At 56.5% G+C, this 22,425-nt stretch overlaps 4 protein-coding genes across 7 annotated transcripts; 2 read left to right on the forward strand and 2 right to left on the reverse strand.

Annotated features, from left to right (window-relative positions):
• Positions 1–10: 10 nt before the first annotated feature.
• On the forward strand, positions 11–2,817 carry NOP16 (NOP16 nucleolar protein). Its single transcript, XM_035338520.1, has 5 exons — positions 11–168; positions 615–729; positions 1,216–1,285; positions 1,990–2,096; positions 2,366–2,817. Exons 1-5 carry the CDS (start codon positions 62–64, stop codon positions 2,507–2,509), a joined length of 543 nt encoding a protein of 180 aa, XP_035194411.1. The 5' UTR covers positions 11–61; the 3' UTR covers positions 2,510–2,817.
• Positions 2,818–3,440: 623 nt separating this feature from the next.
• On the reverse strand, positions 3,441–5,662 carry ARL10 (ADP ribosylation factor like GTPase 10). Its single transcript, XM_035338515.1, has 4 exons — positions 5,469–5,662; positions 4,918–5,080; positions 4,646–4,821; positions 3,441–4,181 (listed from the first exon to the last, which is right to left on the reverse strand). The coding sequence occupies exons 1-4, from the start codon at positions 5,652–5,654 to the stop codon at positions 4,005–4,007; spliced, it is 702 nt and encodes a 233-aa protein (XP_035194406.1). The 5' UTR covers positions 5,655–5,662; the 3' UTR covers positions 3,441–4,004.
• Positions 5,663–6,695: 1,033 nt separating this feature from the next.
• On the forward strand, positions 6,696–14,304 carry KIAA1191 (KIAA1191 ortholog). Its single transcript, XM_035338513.1, has 7 exons — positions 6,696–6,767; positions 6,849–7,039; positions 7,913–8,039; positions 9,658–9,782; positions 11,745–11,851; positions 12,167–12,306; positions 12,511–14,304. The coding sequence occupies exons 1-7, from the start codon at positions 6,740–6,742 to the stop codon at positions 12,717–12,719; spliced, it is 927 nt and encodes a 308-aa protein (XP_035194404.1). The 5' UTR covers positions 6,696–6,739; the 3' UTR covers positions 12,720–14,304.
• A 1,087-nt stretch (positions 14,305–15,391) lies between these two features.
• On the reverse strand, positions 15,392–22,360 carry SIMC1 (SUMO interacting motifs containing 1). Of its 4 annotated transcripts, XM_035338509.1 has the most exons (10): positions 22,305–22,360; positions 20,893–21,624; positions 20,442–20,663; positions 19,843–19,912; positions 19,220–19,365; positions 18,615–18,788; positions 17,996–18,124; positions 16,906–17,062; positions 16,742–16,826; positions 15,392–15,824 (listed from the first exon to the last, which is right to left on the reverse strand). In XM_035338509.1, exons 3-10 carry the CDS (start codon positions 20,462–20,464, stop codon positions 15,589–15,591), a joined length of 1,020 nt encoding a protein of 339 aa, XP_035194400.1. In that variant the 5' UTR covers positions 20,465–20,663; positions 20,893–21,624; positions 22,305–22,360; the 3' UTR covers positions 15,392–15,588. The 4 variants fall into 4 exon arrangements, with proteins under 4 accessions (XP_035194400.1, XP_035194401.1, XP_035194398.1 ...); XM_035338510.1 differs by lacking the exon at positions 22,305–22,360 and having other exon boundaries at positions 20,442–20,660; positions 20,893–21,795; XM_035338507.1 differs by lacking the exon at positions 22,305–22,360 and having other exon boundaries at positions 20,893–21,795.
• Between the last annotated feature and the right edge of the window lie 65 nt (positions 22,361–22,425).

The raw sequence follows: 22,425 nt of genomic DNA on the forward strand, positions 1-22,425 counted from the left end.
GCCGGACTCCACTTCCCGTGGTGCCTTGCGGCCGGGCCCGCAGCGCGGCGTGGGGGCAGCCATGCCGAAGGCCAAGGGGAAGAACCGGCGGCAGAAGTTCGCCTACGGCGTCAACCGCAAGCGGCTCTACCGCAGCGCCCGGCGCCGCGCCGCGCCCCGCATCGAGTGGTGGGCATCGGGGGGCCGGGGGGGGGGGACGTAGGGGGATTGGGGGGGCTGAGGGGAGCGGGGGTGGGGGGGGCTGAGGGGGTGGGGGGTGCACAGGCTGGGGGTTTGGGGGGCTTTGGCGTCGTGGGGAGCACGTGGGGGGCTGAGGGGTCCTGGGGTAGGGGGACGTGGGGGGCTGAGGGGGTGTTGGGGGTCGTGGGTTTGGGGCCTTGGGGGGTCGGGGGCTGTGTGGGCAGGGGGCTGTGGGGGGGGTTGTGGGGATGTAGGGGGGGACGTGGGCTTGGGGAGGGTGTGAGCTTTGTGGGTGGGGGGAGACACGGGCTGTGGGGCTTGACCCGAGGCCATGGCAGTGAGGGCCCCAGGGGTGGGCGCGTGTCGGGGGGTTCCTGGGGTTACTCGCCGTGGGGACACACACACGCAGTGAGCCGCTGCCCGTCCCCGCACAGCTCGCACATCCGCCATGCGTGGGACGCCACCAAGTCCGTGGCCCAGAACCTGGCCGAGATGGGCCTGGCCGAGGACCCCAACAAGGCCCTGCCCGTCGCCAAGAAGGGGCTGCTGGTGAGCGGGAGTGGGGCAGGGAGCGGGGGCTGCCGGGGTGGCTGCCCTTGTCATGATCTGAGGCACCAACGGGGGGTAACGGGACGTGGGACGAGGCTGACAAGTGGCACTCCACCCCCTGGGACGTGCCTGAGCGGCGGGGTTGGGAGCGCTGCGGGCTGGCTGCTTTGTGTGACAAAAAAAATGGCTCTGGGGGCGCAGCCGTGCCAGCCCAGCCGGCGCTGATGGGTACAGGTGGCCTTGCAAAACATCGTGCTGGTGAAAGAGGGCTGGTTTGCTGCAGGCACTTCTCTCTGCTCGGGTGCCAGGCGGTGCTGTGCCACCTGGGCGTGTGGGCTGAGCTTAATGGTGCAAAGCAAAGGCTCTGGTTAAGCCGGGGGAGGTGTCGTGGTTCGTGGTGCTGTTAAGACCTCTGGGAGCGATTTGTGGGGTGAGCGTTTTCCAAATGGGCTTTTCTTGAGTTGCCTTCTCTCTCATCCAACACAGGGAATGGAGGTGGAGAGCAATGGGCAGGAGAAAGGGAAGAAGATTGTGCGAAAGCCCTACGTCTTGAACGGTCAGTGCTGCTTCCGTCCTCCTTGGGGGCTGCCTCGCCCACCTTAGCAGGTTTTGTGCTGAACCTTGCTGCTTAGGGCTCTCCCGAGGCCCCGTGAGTTGTTTTTGTCTCTCAGCATTGTGTTGCAGGACTGCCCTTAGTGCCCGTCCCGTGCTGGGGCAGGGAGGGCTGTTAATTCTTGCCCAGTCAGCCAGGGGTTCCAGCCAGGCTGGAGCTGTGCTGGGAGCCAGAGGGGCAGGCAGCTCATCCTTCCCAGCACGTCCTCTGTCTCATGAATTCCCTTTCCCTCCCGTGCTGCTTTTTCACAGTACTTCTCCCCGCAGCCCCACCGGGACTCTTGTCACTCTGAAACTCGCTGGTGCCTCGCACCAGTGGGACAGGACACTGCAGCTGCCCTACCTGGGTGCTTTAGTGGTGGTTTAGCGGGGGCAGCAACAGCTCAGCTTCTTCCTCACCGTGTGAGCTGGGGAGCAGCAGCAGCACTGGCTGGAGGCCTGCAGTATGCAGAGGGCTGCTGTCTCGTTCATTTTCCTGCCCAGTCGTGCTCGGCAGCAGTCTCCTGGGCAAGCACGGAGCCGTGCGGCAGGAGCTGCCTCCTGTCTGCAGGACTGGCAGGGCTTGATCTTGGGCGGAGGCTGGCTGCTGCCCTTCGAGGTGCTGCTGGCGTTCCTGCCCGCATCACGGTGTCTCTGTCCTGTGCCTAGAGATGGAATATGAGGCCAGCCTCCCTGAGAAGAAGTCAAACACGCTCTCACGAGACCTCATCGACTACGTGCGGTACATGATACAGAACCACGGGGAGAACTACAAGGTAAGCACTGGCTGCCCCGCAGCAAGGGGCACCTGCGGCAACTCGCTCCTGGGGGCCGGAGTCGCCACAAGTCCCTGCTTGGGTCCTGTTCTGTAGTCAGCTGACGGCCAAGGGGAAGCGGTGCTTTGAACCTCCTCCAGATCCGTGTCTGGCTCTGGCACTGGTCGCAGCCTGCCTGGGGGGGCCCCTGGGACGCAGCTGCCACGGCTGCGCTGGTTTCGTGTTTGCTCACGGGGCTGTTCCCTGACGTGCTCTCCCCTTTGTCGCAGGCAATGGCTCGCGATGAGAAGAACTACTACCAGGACACTCCCAAGCAGATCAAGAGAAAGATCAACGTGTACAAGAACTTCTATCCCGAGGAGTACAAGGATTTTGTTGCGTCGCTCAAGCAGGAGAAGATGGATGTGCAGTGACTGCCCCCTTTTCTTTCTCAGGCCTGCCTGCGAGCGCAGGCTTGGCGCTGCCGTTCAATGAACCGAGAGGGCACTGCCAGGCAGGTGACGTCTGCTGACGGGCGGTGGCTTCTGGGGCCAGGGCAAGCTGAGCTATGCAAAGCCTCTGGCAAAGGAGGAAGAACCTTCATTAGACAATTATAACCAGGCACAGAAGGCTCCTGGCTGCAGCTCGCGGCATTGGGACTGAACGTGCTGTGCTGCTCCCTTTCATTGGCAGCCAGCGCTGCTTTTGCTTTTTTAAAATAAATTACTCTCCCATGCTGGTATGATTGTCTTGCCTGTGGGCTTCCCTTGCTGCTCTCACTGGGGACAGTCCTGCTCTGAGAGCTCCTGGTGCCGACGTGCAGCACAGGCAGCAGATGTGTGTTACTCTGTGGCTACGAGGCCGTGTGGGCTCTGTGCTGCCCCCAGAGCCACCTCCGGGCCTCCAGCTTCAGGAGACCGGGCTGGGGGCCCCTTCCCTGCCGAGGAACGAGGGCAGAGCAGAACGATTAGTCTCGTTTATTGACAAGAGGAAGGAGCAACTGTACGAGGGGTTTCCCAGCAGAGACCGGCCGGCAGGTATTCCTTCCCCCAAAGCGCTCCCCAGCTTCTGCTTGTCCAGGGCCCAGCGCCGTGCCTGGCTGCTGCCCACTCGCAGGCAGGGCTGTCTGTGGCTCCCGAGCCCTGAGGAGGGGGAACACAGCGTGGGGCAAATTCCTACTGAGCAGCAGCACGTCCTTGGCCCCTGTTCAGAGCAGGGCTGTGCGGTGCCTGCTTTCACCTCTGCTCAACAGGACATTAAAATAGAGCTTGAGGGCGAGCTGAGCGCAGCCCCAGCTGGTTGTTCCCACAGCTCTGCAGCAGGGCTGTGGCACAGGGCTGCGTGAGCAGCATCTCAGCATGCTTTTTGGGCAGGAGTGCCCACGTGGCCTTCATCAGCACAGGAAAACTGCGAGCAGGGGTTGGTTTTCTCCCCTTGTTTGAGGCTGCATCAGCCACATCGGCTCCAGGGAGGCCAGGGGCATCGCGAGCCATGCTGCCTCGGTCCCTGTTGCCATCACAGCCGGGCAAGGGACTTGCTCCTGTCCCCCTGAGAGCTTCCTCGTGGCTGCCACGCTGCTCCGTGCCTCTTGCCTGCCCTAGGGGAGCCTGCCCGGGCAGCTAGCTCAGTAGTTGAGCCCCAATATCCTACAGGGCTGCTGTGTAGGTGCAGGGCCCTGTCCCGTGCTGTTTCCTGCTCACCAGTAGGTAACTGCTGCTGGTGCCTCCCGACGGAGGCTTTGCCCCCTGATTTAGGGGGGTGGCTGCCCTCTCCCTGTGGCAGAGCGCCTGCTGCTCGTGTCCCCGAGTGCAGCCGCGCATCAGCTCAATCCCAAACCTCGCGGGGTGCACGCCACACGTGCCGTGGGAACTGCTGACGAGCCCCAGCTCCAGCAGCTCCCAGCACGTCCCAGCAGGAGCCTGCCCGGGCTCAGGGCTGGGACAGCAGGGTGACCAGCAGGTTCTTCACGCGGAGCACGCTGGTGGCCGTGCTCAGGCTGGCCCAGGTCGCACTGGTGGGCAGGAGGAAGAGCTCCCGCTGGCCGCTGAGCGAGTGCAGGGCCAGCTCCTCCTGCAGCTCCTCCGTGCTCAGGGCATCGCTCTTATCCTGCGGGGGGAGAGGAGGAGGCTCGGGAGGGCTGTGTGGCCCCGAGCCCGCGGGCTGGGAGCCCCACGGCCAGCTGCCAGGCGTGTTGGAGGCTGGCAGGAACCTGTCCCGCCGGGCAGTCCTGGCAGGGATTGCTCTGCTCTTGCAGGGCAGTCGCTTGGGCGCGAGCTAATGGGAAGCGGCAGCAGGCACGCGCTTGGCTGCCTGCCTGGGCCATCTATCACCCCTTCGGGAGTTTGTACGCTGTTGCTCTTCTTAAACTTGTTAGCTGGGGCAAGAGGAGCGGCGCCCACACGAGGAATAGCAGCCGCGCCTTGGGACAGAGGCTGGGGGAGACGGGCCCCGCCAGTGAGGATTTTGCAAGAGCTGGGGGATTTGGGGCGTCAGGATTTCCCTTTGGAGTCCCGGGGAGAGGCAGTTTGGCTGGAAACGGTCCCTGGGGAGCTGCAGGGGGGGGGACCCACCTGCTTGTTGGCCAGCACGACCAGGGGCAGCCGGGGCTCCTCGGCCAGCAGCGCGTGCAGCTCCTGGCGGGCCGTCAGCAGGCGCGACCTGTCCACAGAGTCCACCACGAAGACCAGCACGTGGGCCTCGCTCAGGTAGTGGGGCCAGTACGATCGCAGGTTCTGGCTGCCACCAACTGTGAGGAATGGGCAGGATTGGTGCCAGTACGTAGGGGAGAGCGCTTTGGAACCTGCACCCTGCCCGGGGAACGGCAGGGCCAGGCCAGCCTTACCCTCCAGCAGGTCCATCTCCAGCCCCCCGACGTGCAGCTGGGCAGAGTTGAAGCCCAGGGTGGGAGGGATGCGTTTCCTGGCTGTCTGGCTGCAGATGTAGTGCAGGACGCTGCTCTTCCCCGCTCCGTCCAGCCCCAGCACCAGCACCTGCTTCCACTCCACCTGGGGGGCAGCAGGGTGGTGGGGGCTGCTTCAGGGACCGGCTTGAAGCAAGGGGCCCCCCACAGCCCCCGTGCCCCCTTTCCCGGCCAGATGGAGCCCAGGGGTTTCCAGACCTTGCTCAGCTGGAAGTGCTGGGGGGGATCACAGCAATTCCCCCCCACCCAACACCCCCTTCTCCATCTGGGTCGGCTCCAAGGGTGCTTCAGACACCCCGGGGCTGCAGGTGGAGGTGTCCCGGGGAACACCCCAGGGGAACCCAGACCCCCTGCACCTTCCCCAGCCTGCCGGGCTCAGTGCTGCGGGAACTCCCTGCTCCTTCCCCGTCCTTGGGGGGATCCCGGTGAGCGACCCTCCCGCTGCCCGTCCCAGCGAGCGGCTCCCTCCTCACCGTGCTGCCGGCGGGGGCTCGGTCCCGCAGCTCCCGCACCTCGCGCTCCCACCAGCTGTCCCAGCTGGCGCCCAGCTCGGTGTCGCGGAAGTAGAGCTTCCAGGCGATGAAGAGGAGGGAGCCCAGCGCTACCACGGCGGCCCCAAGGGCCATGGTCAGGTCCCGGAGGGCTCCGTGGGGAGCCATGCGGCCCCGGCGGCGTGCGGCAGGGCCGTGCGAGCCAGCGGTGCGGGCAGATGTGCAACCTGCCAGCCCTGCAACCTGCCAGATGTGCAACACCACGGCTGCGCCCGCCCCCAGCGTCACCGCCGGGATTAAAGGGGACGATGGGAGCCCGATGGAGGGCTGGATGGAGGGCTGGGAGGGTTGGGAGAGGGCCCGGGCGGTGCGTGGGTGGGTGGGTGGGTGGGTGGATGGAGGCATGGAGGGAGGAAGGGAGGAGGACGGGATGGCGGGGAGCTGAAGAGGGCACGGGGAGATGGGGAGAGGGAGGGAAGGAGGGCAGGAGGCGATGGTGTGTCTGCTGCTGGAGATGTTACGAGCCGCCCCCAGCCCCACAGTGGGTCCGGCAGCCTGGCACGCTGTGCCCATGGCGCCCAGCACCCTGCCTGCTGCCCTCGGGCTGCTTTGTCCCAGCAATGGCCCTGAGCCATCCTGCTGCGGGGCGCCGTGTGGGCTCATCCCGAGCCAGACCCCAGCCTTGGGGTGGCTGCGGCGGGGCGGCAGGAGGCCCCGAACCCCGCTGGGGGGGGACGTGGACGTGGCCTGAGAGGTGCTGCTGGGGGAGGCGGCACGAAGCGGGGCAGGGGGTGGCGGCGGGTGCCAGGGCAGCACCCACGGCACGACTGCAGGCGGTGAGGGCTGGGGGGGATGTGGGGGGACAGGGGGGGCATGGGGGGCATGCAGACAGTGGGGGCAGTGGGTGCTATGGTGGAGCAGTCCTGTGTCTCCCCCACCCCCCCGCAGCAGCCTCGAGCCCCATCGCAGCCCCACCACCTCCAGCAGTGCCCGCCCGCAGCCCCTCATTCCTCCCCCATCCCCTCACCCCCCCCGGGCCCCCCCCACCCCCCCACCCCCTCCGAACTACATCTCCCAGCACGCCCCGCGCCACCCGCCGCGCGCCGCCCTGCCGTAAAGCCCCTCCCGGCGGGAGGCGGCGCCATTTGCCCGTCGCCTCAGGCGGCGGCGGCGCTTCCTGCCCCGGCATGGCGCCGCCCTCCCCGCCGCCCCCGGCCCGGTAACCGCTCCCCGCCGCCGCCGCCGCCGCCGCCATGAGCTCGCGGCAGCCGGACGCCCCCGGTAAGGCTCTCCCCGTCCCCACGCTCCCCGGCGGCCCGGGCCGGCGGCGGCGGCGCTGAGCCCCGGTGCGTGTGTTGGCAGCGCTGGAGCGGGGCGGCGGGGCCGTGCCCGGGAAGATGTCGCTGCCCCTCGGGGTCCCCCGGCGGGCCTTCAGCTACGACGACGCCCTGGAGGACACGGCCCCCATGACGCCGCCGCCCGCCGACCTGTGCTCCGGGGTCCTGTGGAAGCAGCCCGTCATCCCCGAGCGCAAGTACCAGGAGCTCTCGAAGGTACGGGGTGTCGCTGACAATCCCCCTGAAAAACAGGCGCGGGGCGACCCGTTTCACTAAAAACTTCACTAAAAAAAACCTTCAGGCGTTAATCAGACGTAATGAAATGCCTGTGGGGGTGCTCCAGTGCAAGAGCAGCTCTTAGGGTCTGTTTTCCGAGTCTTGAAGTGAAGTGCCCTGCTCTTGAATGGAACTGAACCCCTCTGCTTTTCATCTCTTCTTTTAAAATGTTTATTGTGGAAGAAACCCTGACATTGTGGTTTGGCACAAAAAGCAACCTCTCCAGTCAGGGAACAGTAACTCCAGTGTTAGGAGGAGGCCAGTGCTTCACTGGAGTTGTTGTTTTGGAGCATTTGCTGCCTGGTTCGTTGTCGCTGGGGCCTTGTGATCAGCGGCATTGCTGTAAGTGTGAAGTGCTTCCAGTAAGACACTGAAAATGTAAGGAGCGAGGGGGAAGAGCTAATCAGCTGCCTCTCATCTGTGCGACTGTCACTTGGCAGACAGCTGGTGCTTCTGAGCTGTCTGTGGAAAAGTTCCTGCCCGCTTGACCTTGCAGTCCAGTTTGTAGCTATGCAAATGGCTGTAGATAAGTTCTAGCTGCTTTCCTGTTGGCCTTTTTGAACTCAGACTTAATGACTTGTTGGCTCTGAGCCCAGCATGTTTTCGAGTGTTGAATGGAAGTTACTTGTTCATTGCTAAGAATAAGGTTCAGGCGATAAGTGTTCCTGGGTTGCGGATAGAACATTTTTTTTCCATGGGATAAAGTCTTGCTGCTAGTGCAGCTCAGCCGTGTTCTGTTGGGGTGGTTAGAGATGTGTCGTGACAAAGAGCTGAGGTCCTTTCTCACCATAAACTATACCTTCTCCTGCACAGGTTGAGGAGGGGGATGCTCACGTGAACGCACCTGTCATAACTCCTTCATCTTCCACCGAAAGCGTCAACAAGGTACCCGTGGTAAAGGCCAAGGCCACTCATATCATCATGAACTCTCTCATCACAAGTAAGAACTCAGCTTTCTGTGCTGTGGTGGCTGATGGGCGTGGGCACGGGAGCGTGGTCTGGCTTGGTAATGCCTCGAGGCAGCTGCCAGCGTTCCTGGATGGTTTGTGAGTTCAGAGTAACTCTGCTCTTAAACTGCACGCTTATGAGAGGACGCTTCTAGAAGGAAGCAGGGGATCAGGGGATAGGCCACCTTACAGCCTCCGTGTTTCCTGGCGCTGGAGTTAAGTGGTGAGGGGGAGTGCAGGGAATGTGCTGTGCTGATAGGGCGCTGCAGTCCACACCGCCTTACGCTGGAGCGCAGAGGCTGCTGCTGCTGCTCCTGGGTGTTTGCTCATTAACTTGGTATTTCTTGCTGTTAGGTAGAGTTCTGCAATTACCTGAAGTTGTGCGGACAGTTGATGTGCTGAGCTAATGGAGCACTTCATGGCATTTACGTTAACAGCAGCAGGTGTCTCGCCAACAGCGAGACTTTAAAAAAACAAACCTCATGAATCATGAAGCTTTAGAATTAAATTGGGCCAGTTATGTTTGCAGAGAGAACATGCTCATTTGCAGCAAGGGAAATGAAGCGTGTTACTCTGTGCCTGCTGCCTCTTTTAACATCTGGGATTAATTTTTTTCCTACAAGCAATGTTTCCAAAGACTGCTAGATATGCTTTAGGACAGCATTTTGGAATAGCTTTATACTGTTCATTGTCTTGGCTCAAAAATAACCAGCATATTGGAAAATACCATGCAGGAGTAGGGGCTTTCTGCTGGAAAGCAGCTTTTGTTGTAGTACAATAAAATACCAATCTAGATAAAAGCATGACGGCCTAAAAATGTTCTTATGCAGTAAGAAGTCAGGAACTCTGAACTGCTCCTCCCGGGAGAGATGTTCAGATGCAAATGTGAAATAGACAAAAGCCTTCTAGATCTCTCGTACAGTGCACTATCCCTGCAAATAACTTCAACATTAAATGGAAGTTATTTTTTTAAAAAAAGACAATAACCTTTTGTGTACTAAGTCCTTTTAACTTTGATTCACTAGCCAAACCAAGAACAATTTCCTATGCTGATAGTAAAAAGGTGCTCGCTTCAAGAGCTGAACTGATAGCAGGCTATTGGCTGGTGGCTCCCTGGTTGGCTGAAGTAGCTCGTTTTACCTGGGCTAGAATTGCTGAGGGAGTCTTTACCACCTGCTCTGCAAGGCTGTGATTGTCAGATCAGCTGGTGTGGGCAGTCTTTCAGAAATCTTACTCTTTTAATTGGCAAAAAAGTTGAAAAATCTAGGGGGGCACTTAAAATATCCGGCTTGTTGTGGGGTCTTACAGACTTGAGAAATTTTAATTAGGAGTGATGCAGCTTGTTGGATTAAATGGGTTTAAATACAAGTGTTATATTTGCGACGCATCCGGTGATTCGGGACAAATCACTGCTGATCTGACTCGCTTCGCCCCGTGACTCAGGGTGGTCTTCTGGTCAGAACAGCTCCTTAGTTTCATCTTGCTGCCTCTGTCAACTCGTCGCAGTAGGTACGAATGTTGAAATATCTTACCTGCGGTCACTCGAGTTGCCTTGGCTAGAACTGCTTGTGGTGGCTCTTTTGTGTGAACGTGTGCTCTTGTCCGTTCCAGAGCAGACTCAGGAGAGCATTCAGCGCTTTGAGCAGCAGGCAGGGCTGAGAGAAGCGGGCTACACTCCCCACAAAGGCCTCACTACGGAGGAGACCAAGTATCACCGAGTGGCTGAGGCAGTGCACGTAAGACTTCTCCTCCTTGGCTTTTTTCTTGGTTGTGTACTAGCTCGACACCTGTCTGCCATAACTGTGGGAGCATGTTGCTGGGACTGCTTACACTGCTTACTCCGAAGGTGTGAAAAGATTACCCACGTATGTGAAACTTGTCGTTGGCCTGTATAGTTCTGAAACAGTTTGTTCTGAAAACTGCAGTATCCCACAGTCACTTCCAGCTGGGGACATCTCTGTACAGAACCTACTTTCTTGCTGTATCTTTCAGAGGTGCCCTGCAGTGGACTCTAAGTGTTTGTCCCAACATTATCTCTCCGGGGATAGCGTACACAATGTGCCAGCCTTCTGGATATTGAGGGCAGAGCTTGGCTCCGAGTCTCTCTGCAAACACTTGTCTCTGTTGTGGTTCTTCTGTTTAAGAACTGGAAGAAACTTGCTAACTCGCATTTTTTTTAAAGTATAATTTGAAGTTCAATATATTTTTATGTGAAAATGCAATTTTGAAGGAGCTCAGCTGTTTGGTAAGTGGATGAGGCACTCCCAGATCTTACTGTGCTGAGCAACACTGATGTGGGGGTAGGACAGAGAAGGCCTCTGACACCTGAAATAAACATGCTTGGTGAGTTTTGGTCTTCAGTCTTAGCCCCGAATCCAAGTAACTTCTCAAACTTTAAAGATCATTTCACATTTTCCAGCTTGATGCTTATTTTGATGACCTTGAATTACCCTCATTTCTTCCAGTGCTACTTTTCCATAGCATTAAGATGCGAAGTGCAGAAGGTGCTTCATCGGATGTTTGTGGTGGTGAAGTGTTGAACAGACTGAACTTAGAACTCTACTCACTGCTGCCTTAGTGATGCCAAGCCTCATTTGAGTCTTGTAATGAATCCAGGAATTCCTGGTGCACTTGGACAACAATGCTGAAGCTCTGGACCTTGGTTTTGACTTCGCACTGAGCTAACTTTGCAGTACAAATCAGCAGCCTCAAAATAAGTCCTGTTCTAGTTGGGTTACCTATTCCTTGAAACAAGCCAGAACTAGATTACTTGTAAACCACGCATTTCTAACGTGGAATTTAGAAAATGAAATTGGGCTTGCTTCTTACTGGGAATAGAGATGAAGGTCTTCAATCAACACGTTTCTGGTGAGCTCAGCTGCCCACAGTAATTTTGCAGTTGGGTTTCAATAGCGAGCTGTCCAAGCGTACCCCTGCAAGGTCAAAGTTTCAGCAGCAATGTCAGTGAGTTGTGTTGGTGGGGCTTGGATAGCCACAGGAAATGTTCTGAGAAGGTGCCTGTGCAGTCAGCGTTTGAACTATAACTGCCCTTCAAGTGACTTCTTTCAGGTTCTGTTTGTACAGAATGACTTGTAATAGCCTGGTTCACGTGTACCCGGTTCCTGATTGCTGTGTGACTGGACAGTATTCTTCAAGTGCAGTTCAACTCACTGTTCCACAGCAGTGCTGTCACCTTGTTTGTGAATTATTCTCAATGTCTCATGCTCCTAGGCTTCTGTACAAGGCCTTGTCTCACCTTCATTAGAGACCCTGTGGGACTGAAGCCTCTGCTCTGTCCAGTGCTCCAAACGGCTGCTGTGACACTTGGACTTGTCACCCTGCAGCAGCAGTTCAGCCAGCTGCACTGCACTGGAGGCAACCTTCCTAGGAGTGCTGGTTTTAAGCAGTGTGCTGCTGTTGAGCCGTGACTGAACTGCAGTGAGTTTTTTCTTCCTTTACCTTGGAGGGTGTTCACTTGCATGAGCATAGCGGACTTGTGAAATGCTTGTATGTGACCTGAAAAGAAGCTTAAGGGGTGTATGCAAGTATTGTAATACTGAGTATAACTAGGTGAAATAACACTTCAAATCCCTTATCTGACATAAACACTTGTCCAGTTTTAACACTAAAACTGGCTGCATTTCTTATGCCTTGTACTTAAGGTCTGTTGCTTGTGTTTCTCTTGCCTTTTCTAACAGAAGCTAAAAATGCAGAGTGGAGAAATGACAAAAGACGACAAACAGACTTCTTCTGCTCAGTCCACTCCAAGCAGCACTCCCCACTCATCTCCCAAGCATAAAAACAGGTACTGGGCCCCTGGCAGGTCACTGCCTCTGTGGTTTCCTGCAGGCTGTTGAGGTAGGAGTTGCTACAAATATCCCCTTTACGCTGTGAGGGACTGTCTGAAGGGTGAAATTCAGGGACTGCTGTGGATTTGTATCAGAACTAAATCTACTGGAAGCTTATGGAACTTCAACGTGCATATCTTGGTTCTGGGTGTTGGCAAATCTGTTAAGATCTTTCAGCTTGTCCCTGGTAACTACGTGTAAAGTTTCTGGTGTGGTGGGGCCCACCTGGAGTGTTGCCTTGTTTCATACATCGCGGTGATTTTTTTCCATAGGAGTTGGTTTAGTCAGGGATCCTCTGCTTCTATCACTGGCCCAGACTTTGTTGCCATGGAAGCTGGTGGGGACAGATTGCCATCTGAAAGATGGAGTCTTTTTGGACCCAAAGCCATCCAGAAATCCACCAATGATCCAGGTATGTCCTCTAAAGCCTCCTGCATTGCAGGAGATAGGGGAGAACTGTTAGCAAAAATGCTAGCTGCTTCTATTCACCTTGGGAGTGTGTGCTATTCATATCGTTTCTGTGCCAAACAGAATGGTACAGTACTCAGTACTGGCAGGAGTGGAGAAAGGACTAGTTTTCCTAGCCCTCACTTGCTGTGATTTATTTTTCTACCAGGAGGATTTACCATCCAATCCTATAAGGGTGCCCAGAAGCCATCCCCGATGGAGCTGATGCGTGCTCAGGCTACTAGAATGCCAGAGGATCCGGTCACCTTCAAGCCACCCAAAATGGACATTCCAGTCACAGAAGGGAGGAAACAGTCTCCGCGTTCCCATAATATCAAACCACGGGATCTGAATGTGCTGACTCCAACTGGGTTCTAGGAAGAGTGCTGCTGGTATCCTTAGTACCTACCTACAAGGCGTCCCTGTGCCGTTGTGCTGCGGTAAAATAGGAATGTCTCCCTCCCAGCTCTTCATCTCAGAAAAGGAAATAGCTGTGACTGTCCTCCTAATGCCAGCCTTGAATCAGTCCTGGAAAAAACCCTGCACTCGTGCTAAATCATTGCAAACCATCTTCTCTGCTGTGCTGCACCAGCTCTGTCTGCTAGGCTGCACTACGAGACACGCATCCTAGTACCCTGCACTAAAGTAAGACCTTGAGCCACGTTCTGTGGCAGAGGACTGCATGGGGTGTGCAGATAGGCTGGCGTGTCGACGTGCGGTCTGGTTGTCTTGTCCTGCCCAGTGCTGAAGTACCCTCAGGAGGACTGGTTCTGTCATGTACAGAACAGCAGAAAATGATGAAAACAAGCAAGGACCAAAAGCTGGACCGTTAGCTGCCAGGAGGAAAACTGCTCTGGGAATGTGGTAGGTCAGCTTTAAATGTGCAGCTCCCTTACTGTCTGTTGTGACCTTATAGTTCAACGTCTAGGAACTCGCCTGTTCCTGGGCTCGTTTCAAAGGAAGAATGCAGCCTTGCCTGTTCTAAGATACTCATTGTAAAGGCGGGGGAAGAATCTAATGAGGCTTGGCAGTAATGAGAGAACTGCTTCTCTCCTAGCTCTCTGGGTTCCTCCAGAAATGGTAGAAATGACCAGAGCTGGTGTGGCTTGAACCAAGTAATCCTCTTTTCTTTCTGCAAAGCAATGCTGTCCTGGCTCATCCTAGCCAGATGTACAGCAGTTCTGGCACTCTGGTTGCTGCTTCATTGTTTTTTCTAGCATCTTGTATGAATCATGTAGAAGTGCATTGGGCACCAGTGGCACTTCTCAAAAGGGTCTCTTGTTTCATCAGCATTAAACAGATTTTGCAGGACTGGGGGAAGACTGAGTGGAAGATCAAGGCTAAACATTGCTCTGTGCTGTGATACAGTGACGTGTTGTTTTTTGGCCTAGTCTTTACCAGTTACTGCAAACAGTTAACGCTTGCTTTCAAAAGTGGAAGGGCCTCCTAGCTACCATCTAACCCTTTGATCTGTAGACAGCATTGCTGTGTAATTGTCACCTGTCCTGTGGCAATCAGGGCTCTTCTTGATCTCATGATTGTGTTGCGGAGCTCCCTCAGCCAGAAGACAGCTTTCTGTGGTGCTGAGGCGGGAGCGGCAGCCTCGCATCTGTCATTAGAAGCTTTTCTGTTACAAGGACTTTTTACAGAGGTGACTTCAGGTTGTGGTCTGGAGCTTCTGCCTGCTCCAACCGTTCATTCATGAGGGTGAGGAAGAACTGTCTCACTTGATTAGCTGCCCTCTGAAGAATACGTTCTGTGGCTCTGCTTCATCCCAAGCTTCAACAGCACTGCCAGTGGTGTTAGGCTGAAAGTCTCCCACCCAACCCAGCGGGTACCACTGTCACCAGTCATTTGCACCTTGGCGATCAGAATCTCTCATTCGACGTTAATTTATTGTCTGTATTCATGTCTTAAATGTGTACAATTTTTGTTACCAGAAAATAAAATCCTTGTGAATGGAGGTCCTCGTTTATTAGTGTTGGTAAATTACCTGTGGAAGCAATGTGGGGCTGTGCAGTGTCTACCAGGCCTCTTGCTGCTGGCCAGCAAGTGTGGGGCCGAGGCTGTGCGTAATGAGGCTAACGGCACTCTCACTGTGGTAAATACTGGCTGTGTAAAACTCCCCTTTGACAGGGAGACTGGGTTTAAAGCCAGAATAAGTCTGTTTTAGGCCTTTTGCTTGTAGTGTTTTGAGCTGTTCATATGAATGTTTGTACCTGCACCAGGGAGGTGGGCACAGACGTGGGAACCAGGCTGGTATTTGCTTAGTGATGCCCAGCTCCTGGCTTTGCCTTCCTTCTTTGGGTTGGAGTGCTGCTGTGGCGCTTAGAGCTGTCAGAGTGCTCCTTACAGAGCATGCAGTTCTGCGTTGAGGATGACTGAGCTGAACACTGGCTCTGTTTTTCTTTGAATGTTTGCAGAGCTGAAAGTGCTGGAATGGATCCTGAAGTGCCTAGATGCTCTTGCACTGTCTGCTGCTGCAGGTCGTGGTTACATCTCAGTTTAGTTCAAAAGGCTGGTAGTTGTTAAAGGGTGGTCTCTTGGGATGATGTTCTCGTTCTGCTTTCTGTATCCTGCTCAAGTTTTGTTCCTGGGGTACGATCAAAGTATCAGAAAACAACATCTAACTATGGACCTGCTGAGTTACGGATCTGAACTGGTGGCAGTGGATTTGAATCCAGTATTCATCCTGATAACGTGTACTTGGCTGCACCGCAGACACAGCGCATTCTGGAAGAAGTGCTGCCCTTCCAACTGATGCTATCCAGGCCTTTCGTGGCATGGCTAGCTACCTCGCTCCAAGTTTGTTTAGGAACAGAAAGGTTCATCCCTTGAGTGTCCTGGGGATCTTGACACTGTGAACCCCCTCGCTGTATTCCACAGTGGTTTTTGAAAATCTCATCAACTTTTCCTAAATACTGAACAGGTATCAGGGCATTTTGCAGTGCAAACTATTGTCAGGTTAGGGCTGCTTCAGTCTAATGCTATCCCAAACCACAGCTGGTAGAGCTGTGGGCTTCCTGTGGGGACACCAAGAAGGAAGAGGCTCAACAAATACCAAAATAATTTATTTTTCACAGGTGTACAAAGTGCTTTGTAAAACTGTAGGATGAGGCAGATTTGAAAAATTCTGAAACTGTAAACAGAAGATTTTCCAAATACATTAAACATGACATGACACTTGAGACTGCAGCATGAGACAGGGTTTTAAGTTCACAGCTTTTAAAAGAAACACGAAGCTCCATCAGGTAGCAGTGACAATGAGAAACAACTGTTGGATCATGCACACTTTCTCCGTGATCTGCAGCGGGAAGGGCTGCCCCAGAAGCTCCTGCATGCGGCTGAGGAAGTCCTCTATCTTCAGGTGGATGTCCAGGTGGCTGATCTCATCATCATCCTGGAGCTTGGGCTTGGCTTTCTGAATGATCAAGTCCATCCGCTCATGGAGTGAGCTCCGTAAGTGCTCTGCAAGAGGAAATGCTGTTGGGAAGAGGAAACATGCAACGGGCCATCTGACCTCCTAGGGACCGATCGCAGCATCCCCCGGCAGTGCTGGGCAGCAGTAGAGCAGCTGGGAACTGTGCAGGTTCCTTCCTGGTTATCCTTGGCACTTCTGCACAAGACTAGCCTGGTGGGAGAAGGCACTGTCCCCTTCTGGAGCTCAGTCTGCGCATGGAGAGACACCAAGAAACGGAGGGGGGCAGGCAGGGCTGTAGCATCCCTTCTGCCAGTGCTAGCGGCAGACTGGACAGCTGTCCAGCTGCAAAGGTGGTCTCCAAGGAGCTTAATGGTGCTCATCTGAGGCTTCAGGGAGATTCGCACACTATGCACATGGGATTGTGGGTTTCTCTGCGTTTATCTGAGAGCCTTAACCCTGGTAAAGCAGAATTTGGTAAGGGACTTTAGGAATTTTCTGATAAAATGGGAGTGTTTTGTGACTGTGGCAGTCCGCAGGGGTCAGAAGTAGTGCTCCTTCCAGGGCTGCTGCTGGTGGTGCTCCCTGCCCAGTCTAAGTGCTCGGTGTGTCCTGGCGTCACCACCCCCTTTGCCTTCTGTTTTTCCTCCTAAGCCACTCAATTCTACCCACTGTGTGTGCAACTTAAGCACTAGTGGGTACAAAGCACTCCGTTGCCTACTTCCCAGGGCTGGCACTGATACTTCAGGCAATTTCCTTGGCAGCTAAACTTGGCAAAGCAGGTTGTGCTCCCTGCTTGATGCAGTATCACTTTTTTTTTTGCTCTGACTGCTGAGAATAGTTCCCAGGAAGGATGGAAGCACATCATCTTCCTAAGCCTTTGTGGCTGTGGGCTCAAGAGTGGTGAGATGAAGTATTTGGGCTGTTCCATTGCAGCCTCTTGATGAATTTGTGTTTATTAAAGCCCGAACAGGCTGCTTACCCAGTATTACATTTTGGTAACTTAGCAGCAGCAAACTCAAGTATTGCAACATTTCGTCCCATCTTTGCCACGTTGCTACTTCATCCTAGGACAGGAGACAGGATTTGGTTATTGAGAGGTTTTCTCAGGAGAAAGCAATGCAAGGGGGAGGATGGACTGGATACCTGGTACTGAAGCAGCACAGAGGAGTGGCCTAGGAAATGCAGGATCTTGGACAGAGACAAGGGCAAGGTTGTAGGCACATCACAACTGTGCTGGAACATCATCTCCAGCAGTTTGCAGCGCAGGAGGTGGCTGTCCATGGTGTTTAACAGCGCTTCCCTGAAAGGCAAAGACATTTATTGTGGGGGAGACAGCACAGCCTGACCGGGAGCAACTGCTTCAGCATGTTTCTGGTGTCTTGCTGGTGCTGATCTGGTGTGAGAGCGGGGTGACCGTAGGGCTGCCCACAAGGACAGTGGAAGCAAGCCCACCTGAAGGGACAAACCTTTGTTAGGCAGCTTGGCCACGGGCATGCTTACAGGACTTAGGTCTGATCTGTGGCAACCCGAGGTTGGGTACGGTCTGTGAAACAAGCTGAGTTGCTTCACTTCACCCTGCCCAGCAGCCTGTGCGGCAGTTAGCCATTCCTGCTGACTCGCAGGGAGCAGAGCCAAGCAAGTGTGAAGTGGTGGCAGCTGCCAGCTGGATCCAGGAGATCTGCCTTGAATGACTGATAGCTTGGCTAGAGTTGGTTTGGCTTGCTTAGACCCAGTCTGTGCTCAGGGTTCTGCTAAAAGGATCTGAAAGGGTTTGAAACATCTGTGCCTTGTGGTCTTATGTCTATGCCAGAGCCACTCAGGCCCTGTGCCTTGGCTTCAGACACTGCACTGCTTACAGAAGCAAACAAAAGCTTGTCCAGGCAGAGCTGCAGGAAGTGTCACTTCTGAGGAGCTTCTCAGTACTCCCTGGTAATCAGTGGTGTCTGCTGGGACTTGCTGTGCTCATGCAGAGAGCTGCTTTTTGCTTTTGTAAGGTTCTGCGACTTTACTGAGTAGGAGAATCAATTGTTCTCAGCAACATGCTGGGGAGCTGGGTTCAGCTGGTGATGCTGACGGGATCTGTTAGTCCAATAGTGGTGCTCTTGCTGGCTGGGTCACAAATGAGCCCATCTTTCTATACCTTCTGTTCCTTGATACATTGAGATTTAGATGTAAGTTGGGAATAAGACCACTGACCAGTACGGAGGTGCTGCTTTGCACACGTTTGTCTCACCTTTGGCTCCTCACAGGAATATTCAGAATGAATGGGAATATTACATCAGCGATCTTGTAGGAGCTGCAGTTGGGAGATTTGTCCACTTCCACTGCCATGGACAACATCCGCTGGAGCAGGAACGTTGCCCTAGGGCAGAGAGAGTCAACATCAGGAGACAGTACCCCTCAGTTTGCAAAGCTCTGGGGATGGGATCTAGCTCAGCACTGTGCCTTGCAGTGAGGGATGTCAGGGAATGAAGCGGGCTAGATATGATTTACTTCCTGCAAAGCCCTGTGGCGTGCCTTGGTGTCTGTTGCATCTGATGCTCTTGGAAGCAGTTAATCCCCAGAGGGGCCCTAGGAAAGTCTCTGTGGCTGTCCTGAGCATTGGTGGAGCAGCATGGGGCAGGCTGGGCTGTGGGCTCCAGCCTTATCTAAGAGGAAGATGCTCACTGAGCCAGTTTTCTACCAAGTGAGGGAGCCTCTTGTTCCCCGAGTCCCTCTATCCAGAGGAAACATCAGTAAAGCTGGTCACAGGTACAGCCTGGCTCCCCTCGCTTGGCAGGGACAGGGTCTTGCTTCTCCCTGACTCTAGCCCCGTGTAAATGACAGTGGGAAGCCAGGAATGGGGGGCTTACTTCTGGGCGAAGACAGTTGGGGGGAGCGCCTCTGTCCGGTCAGCGCTGGCTGGCCTCGCTGCGGATGAGCTGCATTCAGCCCGTGCTTCTGCCGAGGAGTGTGTCGCTTCTGGCTCCTGGGGCTGGGAGAACCCGATTCCTGTCACTGCTGCCACCAGCCATTCGACCACCTCCCTGGGACAGAAACAGGAGTGTTAGTGGGGATGGGCCTGGCCTTGCTGCATTCTGACCTCTAGCTCTGCTTAGAGGTTGAGGAAAGACCCTGAGGATGAAGGATTATGTCCCAGCTGCTTGGACAGTCTGGGGGATAGCTCTGCTGAGCAGCAGGTTTATGTGCTTGACAAGAGGATTGCCGCCTCATTCCTGTACTGAGCAAGGCAAATCTGATCTCATTCCTGGAAAAAAGCCTGCTAGGCTGTGGTTGGAAAGGCCTTGCATCATTTTTGGTGGTTTTCTGTCATAAACCTGCTACTATTCTTTACGTTTGGCCCCTAGAGTTTCCTGTTTCCTAAGCTTGTTGCTTGAAAAGAATGACCTGGATTCTGAAGAAGTGTTCCCTAAGCCCCACCTGCTTGGAGTACAGGGGAGGAAGAGGCATCCCTTACTTCACGTTGTTGAAGCACACATCACAGGAAAGCACTTTCTTGGCAATTGACTTCTGCAGCAGGTGCAGCTTCAGGTTCTGCTGGAAGTCATCCTCCAGGGTCTGCACCACGTACTGCAGGAAGAGCAGTCGGCCAGGGGGCCTCTCCTGAGGGCAGACAGAGACGGTGTGAGGCTGGTAGAGACCCAGGGCAAGGGGCGTCGGAGAGTTTGGCTGTTTTGGGAATGGGCATGAAGGTGTGCGACTGAGGAATAGCACGTTTGTTCTCCGCGAGAGGGCTGCCTGGCTCAGGCAGTGCCCTAGGGGCTTAGCTGGGGATGTCTGACCACAGCATGGGGGCTGTGGCCCTCACACATCCCTCCAGTTCACAGAGGCTTTGTCTGTGGCTGCGTGTTCAGGTGAGACAACCTGCCTGCAGCTGTGCAGCAGGTTAGGGGGCACCATGGATAAAAGCAGGAGACCCAACTGGCCCTTGCTGCCCTCAGCAGCTGCACTCAACCTGCACCTTGGGCTGACCCCTTGTGCAGTGGAGCAAGGCCAGGCGAGGCCCTGGGGCCAGGCTGAGCCCCAGGCACCGCACGCTGGCTGATCCCTGCCCGATGTGACGTGAAGCGGTGCCGGTACCTGGTCTTCCATGATGTACTTCAGCAGCGCCCAGTCCCATCCCACTGTGGCGGTGTTGGCTGGATGGAGCCTGCAAGGACAGCGTCGTCTGCTGGCACTCGCGTGCCTGACCACCCGCCTTGGGGTCAGGCAGCCCCCGCCCCAGGCCCTCCCCTGTCCCTGCCGCTCCGGTGCCCGCGCTGCCTCCTGTCTAGTTCTGCCCTCTCCCTTTCCCCTCCCACCACATTTGCTGCAGGGAGGAGTGAGATCACCTCTTTTAGCAAAAATGCGAGCACTCCTCTGTCCTAGAGGACTTGCTGGTGTCCCTGCAGCTGGCTTGCTTCTAAATGATTAACGCGTGCTCATGGTGTTTTCCCTACTGTCTCAGCATCCCCTGCCCCCCTCATCCCCCATCCTCCATCCACTGGGGTGTTCAGTGGCTGCTGTCTAGGCCAGCAGTGGTTCTGACCTGCACCAGTTTTGCTAACGGGGAGCAGGGGAAGGCTCATCCTGGGTTACAGGGGAACGGTTCCCTGTTCCATGGGTGAGGACCACGGAGGATAACCTTTATGCTGGGCATGAAGGCAGCCCCAGGGCGCGGTGGCAAAGGGAACACGTACATTTGGATCTTCATCAGCAGCATGTAGGTGTCCTTCAGGATCTCCCCCTGGTGGGGGTTCAGCAGGATGTGTCTGATCAGGTGGGAGATGATTTCTTTGGGGGGGGCAGTGCTGGCCGGAGACGAAGTCGCTCAGGAAATGCAAGGTGCCCTCCAGGAAATTCTCCTCCATGGTGGTGTGCACCATGCTCATCTTCCTGCTGGGGATGAGCTCGGCTTTCTGCTGTGTGCAAAGCAAGGCAATGGGTGAAAATCAGCTCCCTCTGGCGCGGAGGAACCCAGCTGTGATGTGGGGCCCACTGCTAAGGAACTGCAATAACCAGAGGTCCCAATCACCTGGCAAAGCCCCTGGAAGAGGAAGCAGAGCAGAGGCTGCCCCTGCTCCATCCTCTACTGCAAGTGCTGCTCTGAGCAGCCTCAGCTGGGCAGCAGCTGCACCCAACCCCGTTTACCTGCAGCGTTTCCCTGTTGCGTGTTAAGCCGTGGAGGAAGAGGTGGTGGACTCCGCTCCTCCTGAAATAGCGCAGTTTGTTCAGCCAGACCCTGCTGTCAGCCGCAGTCCTGCCTGGGGTCACTTGCTGGCTCGCTTTGTGTAGTGCTGAGTCCCCTGCTTCCAGCAAAGGCCCTCTGGCTTTCCCTGGGCTTGTGGTGATGCTGCCTGGGACAGGGCTCGGACTTGTGGGGAGTTCCCTTAGCTGGAAAGTGTGGGGAGTCTCCTCCTTTGTGCCGCAGGTTCCACAGCTGCCGCTGCTGTCCAGGCTGGAGGGGGACAGGGAGAAGACGTCTGGGTCCAGCGGCATGCTGGCCAGGGAGCCCAAGTCGCTGTTAAACGTGGTGGTGCTGCAGTTCTGCTCCGGGCTGCAGAAGGAGCTGTGGTGGCTGGAGGCAGGAGAGAAGCAGCCCTTGTTCTCCACGCTTCCTGCCGTGTCTGCGGCAGCACAGGGGTACGCGGGAGCGCCATGCTGGGGTGCTGCAGGGCTCAGCACTGCCGTCTCCTCCGTTTCCTGCTTTGTGATGAAGCAAAGCCTGGGATGGGACACGTGTACGGCTGGGGCAGCAGGCTCACGATCAGCACAGTCTGTGGGTGGAGGAGGGCTGCACGTGTCTTCCTTCGTCAGGTCGATGATGGTGATGCTGCTCCACGGCTCTGTGCTCGTGTCCTCGAGGGTCAGATCGATGATCTCCTGCGGGGACAGAGGGGTCGGTGCTGTCAGCAGCGGGGACAGCTGGGGGACACCTACAGCAGCACCATCCTGCCCCTGCTCAGCCCAGAGAGCCGTGGGGACACGGGGGCTCACTCCTTAGGGGCTGGGGACAGAAACCCGGAGCAAAGCCCCCGCTGCTTGGCCCAGGGGCTGGGGCAGGCTGTGGGTGGCGGCCCCCAGCCCTGCTCTCAGCCTCCCACGGCTGAGCCTGGCCCCGGCTCCGCACCCATCGCTACCTCCACGTCCATGGCGGGGCACGCAGCCAGGCCAGCCCCGAGGCGTCTGCGAGCGGCTGCAGGAAAATCAAGTGAAACCCACGCGTGTCCCGGCCGGGGGCCGCTGCCTTTCCCCGGGAGGGCCGCACATAGCCCTGGCGAGGCGACCGCATCCACGGAGGGCTGGTTGCGGTGGGCACCGGTTGCCACCGGCTTCCAACGGCTGAAGCCCACCTCAGAACGGGGCGGGGGGGCGGGGGGGGACAACGAACGGCCCCTCAGCCCCCTGCCCGGTGAGGGACCGGGTGCCGGGGTGCTCCCTGAGGCGGCTCCCCGGGCTCGGGGAGGGGTCCCGGCTGCCCTACGGGGGTGTAACGGGGCTCCCCGGTACCGCCGGGGGCTCTCCGCGGCCGCCCCGCGTCGCGGCTCCCTCCCCTCACTCACCGCGGGGCGCGCCCGGCGGCGGCGGCGGCGCGGGGAGGGCAGCGGCGGGGAGCGGCCGCCCTCGGAGCCGGAGTCGGTGAGCAGCAGGGCGCCGTCCGCCATCTTAGCGGCGGGGCGGCGG

This window comes from Oxyura jamaicensis, chromosome 13, assembly GCF_011077185.1.
Source record: "Oxyura jamaicensis isolate SHBP4307 breed ruddy duck chromosome 13, BPBGC_Ojam_1.0, whole genome shotgun sequence".
NCBI classification, from domain to species: domain Eukaryota; kingdom Metazoa; phylum Chordata; class Aves; order Anseriformes; family Anatidae; genus Oxyura; species Oxyura jamaicensis.

Bases quoted from the DNA above. Each gene is read 5' to 3' on its own strand.
- ARL10 (XM_035338515.1), bottom strand. From the start codon at position 5,654: ATGGCTCCCCACGGAGCCCTCCGGGACCTGACCATGGCCCTTGGGGCC. The intron at 5,081-5,468 runs GTGAGGAGGGAG...GCTGCCCCCCAG, and splicing joins GAGCCCCCGCCGGCAGCACG to GTGGAGTGGAAGCAGGTGCT. The intron at 4,822-4,917 runs GTAAGGCTGGCC...CATTCCTCACAG, and splicing joins GGAGATGGACCTGCTGGAGG to TTGGTGGCAGCCAGAACCTG.
- KIAA1191 (XM_035338513.1), top strand. From the start codon at position 6,740: ATGAGCTCGCGGCAGCCGGACGCCCCCG. The intron at 6,768-6,848 runs GTAAGGCTCTCC...GTGTGTTGGCAG, and splicing joins GCGGCAGCCGGACGCCCCCG to CGCTGGAGCGGGGCGGCGGG. The intron at 9,783-11,744 runs GTAAGACTTCTC...CTTTTCTAACAG, and splicing joins GAGTGGCTGAGGCAGTGCAC to AAGCTAAAAATGCAGAGTGG.
- SIMC1 (XM_035338509.1), bottom strand. From the start codon at position 20,464: ATGCTGCTGATGAAGATCCAAAT. The intron at 19,366-19,842 runs GTACCGGCACCG...GTCTGCCCTCAG, and splicing joins AGTACATCATGGAAGACCAG to GAGAGGCCCCCTGGCCGACT. The intron at 15,825-16,741 runs GTAAGCAGCCTG...TCTTCCCAACAG, and splicing joins TTACCAAAATGTAATACTGG to CATTTCCTCTTGCAGAGCAC.
- NOP16 (XM_035338520.1), top strand. From the start codon at position 62: ATGCCGAAGGCCAAGGGGAAGAACCGGCGGCAGAAGTTCGCCTACGGC. The intron at 730-1,215 runs GTGAGCGGGAGT...CATCCAACACAG, and splicing joins TCGCCAAGAAGGGGCTGCTG to GGAATGGAGGTGGAGAGCAA. The intron at 1,286-1,989 runs GTCAGTGCTGCT...TCCTGTGCCTAG, and splicing joins AAAGCCCTACGTCTTGAACG to AGATGGAATATGAGGCCAGC.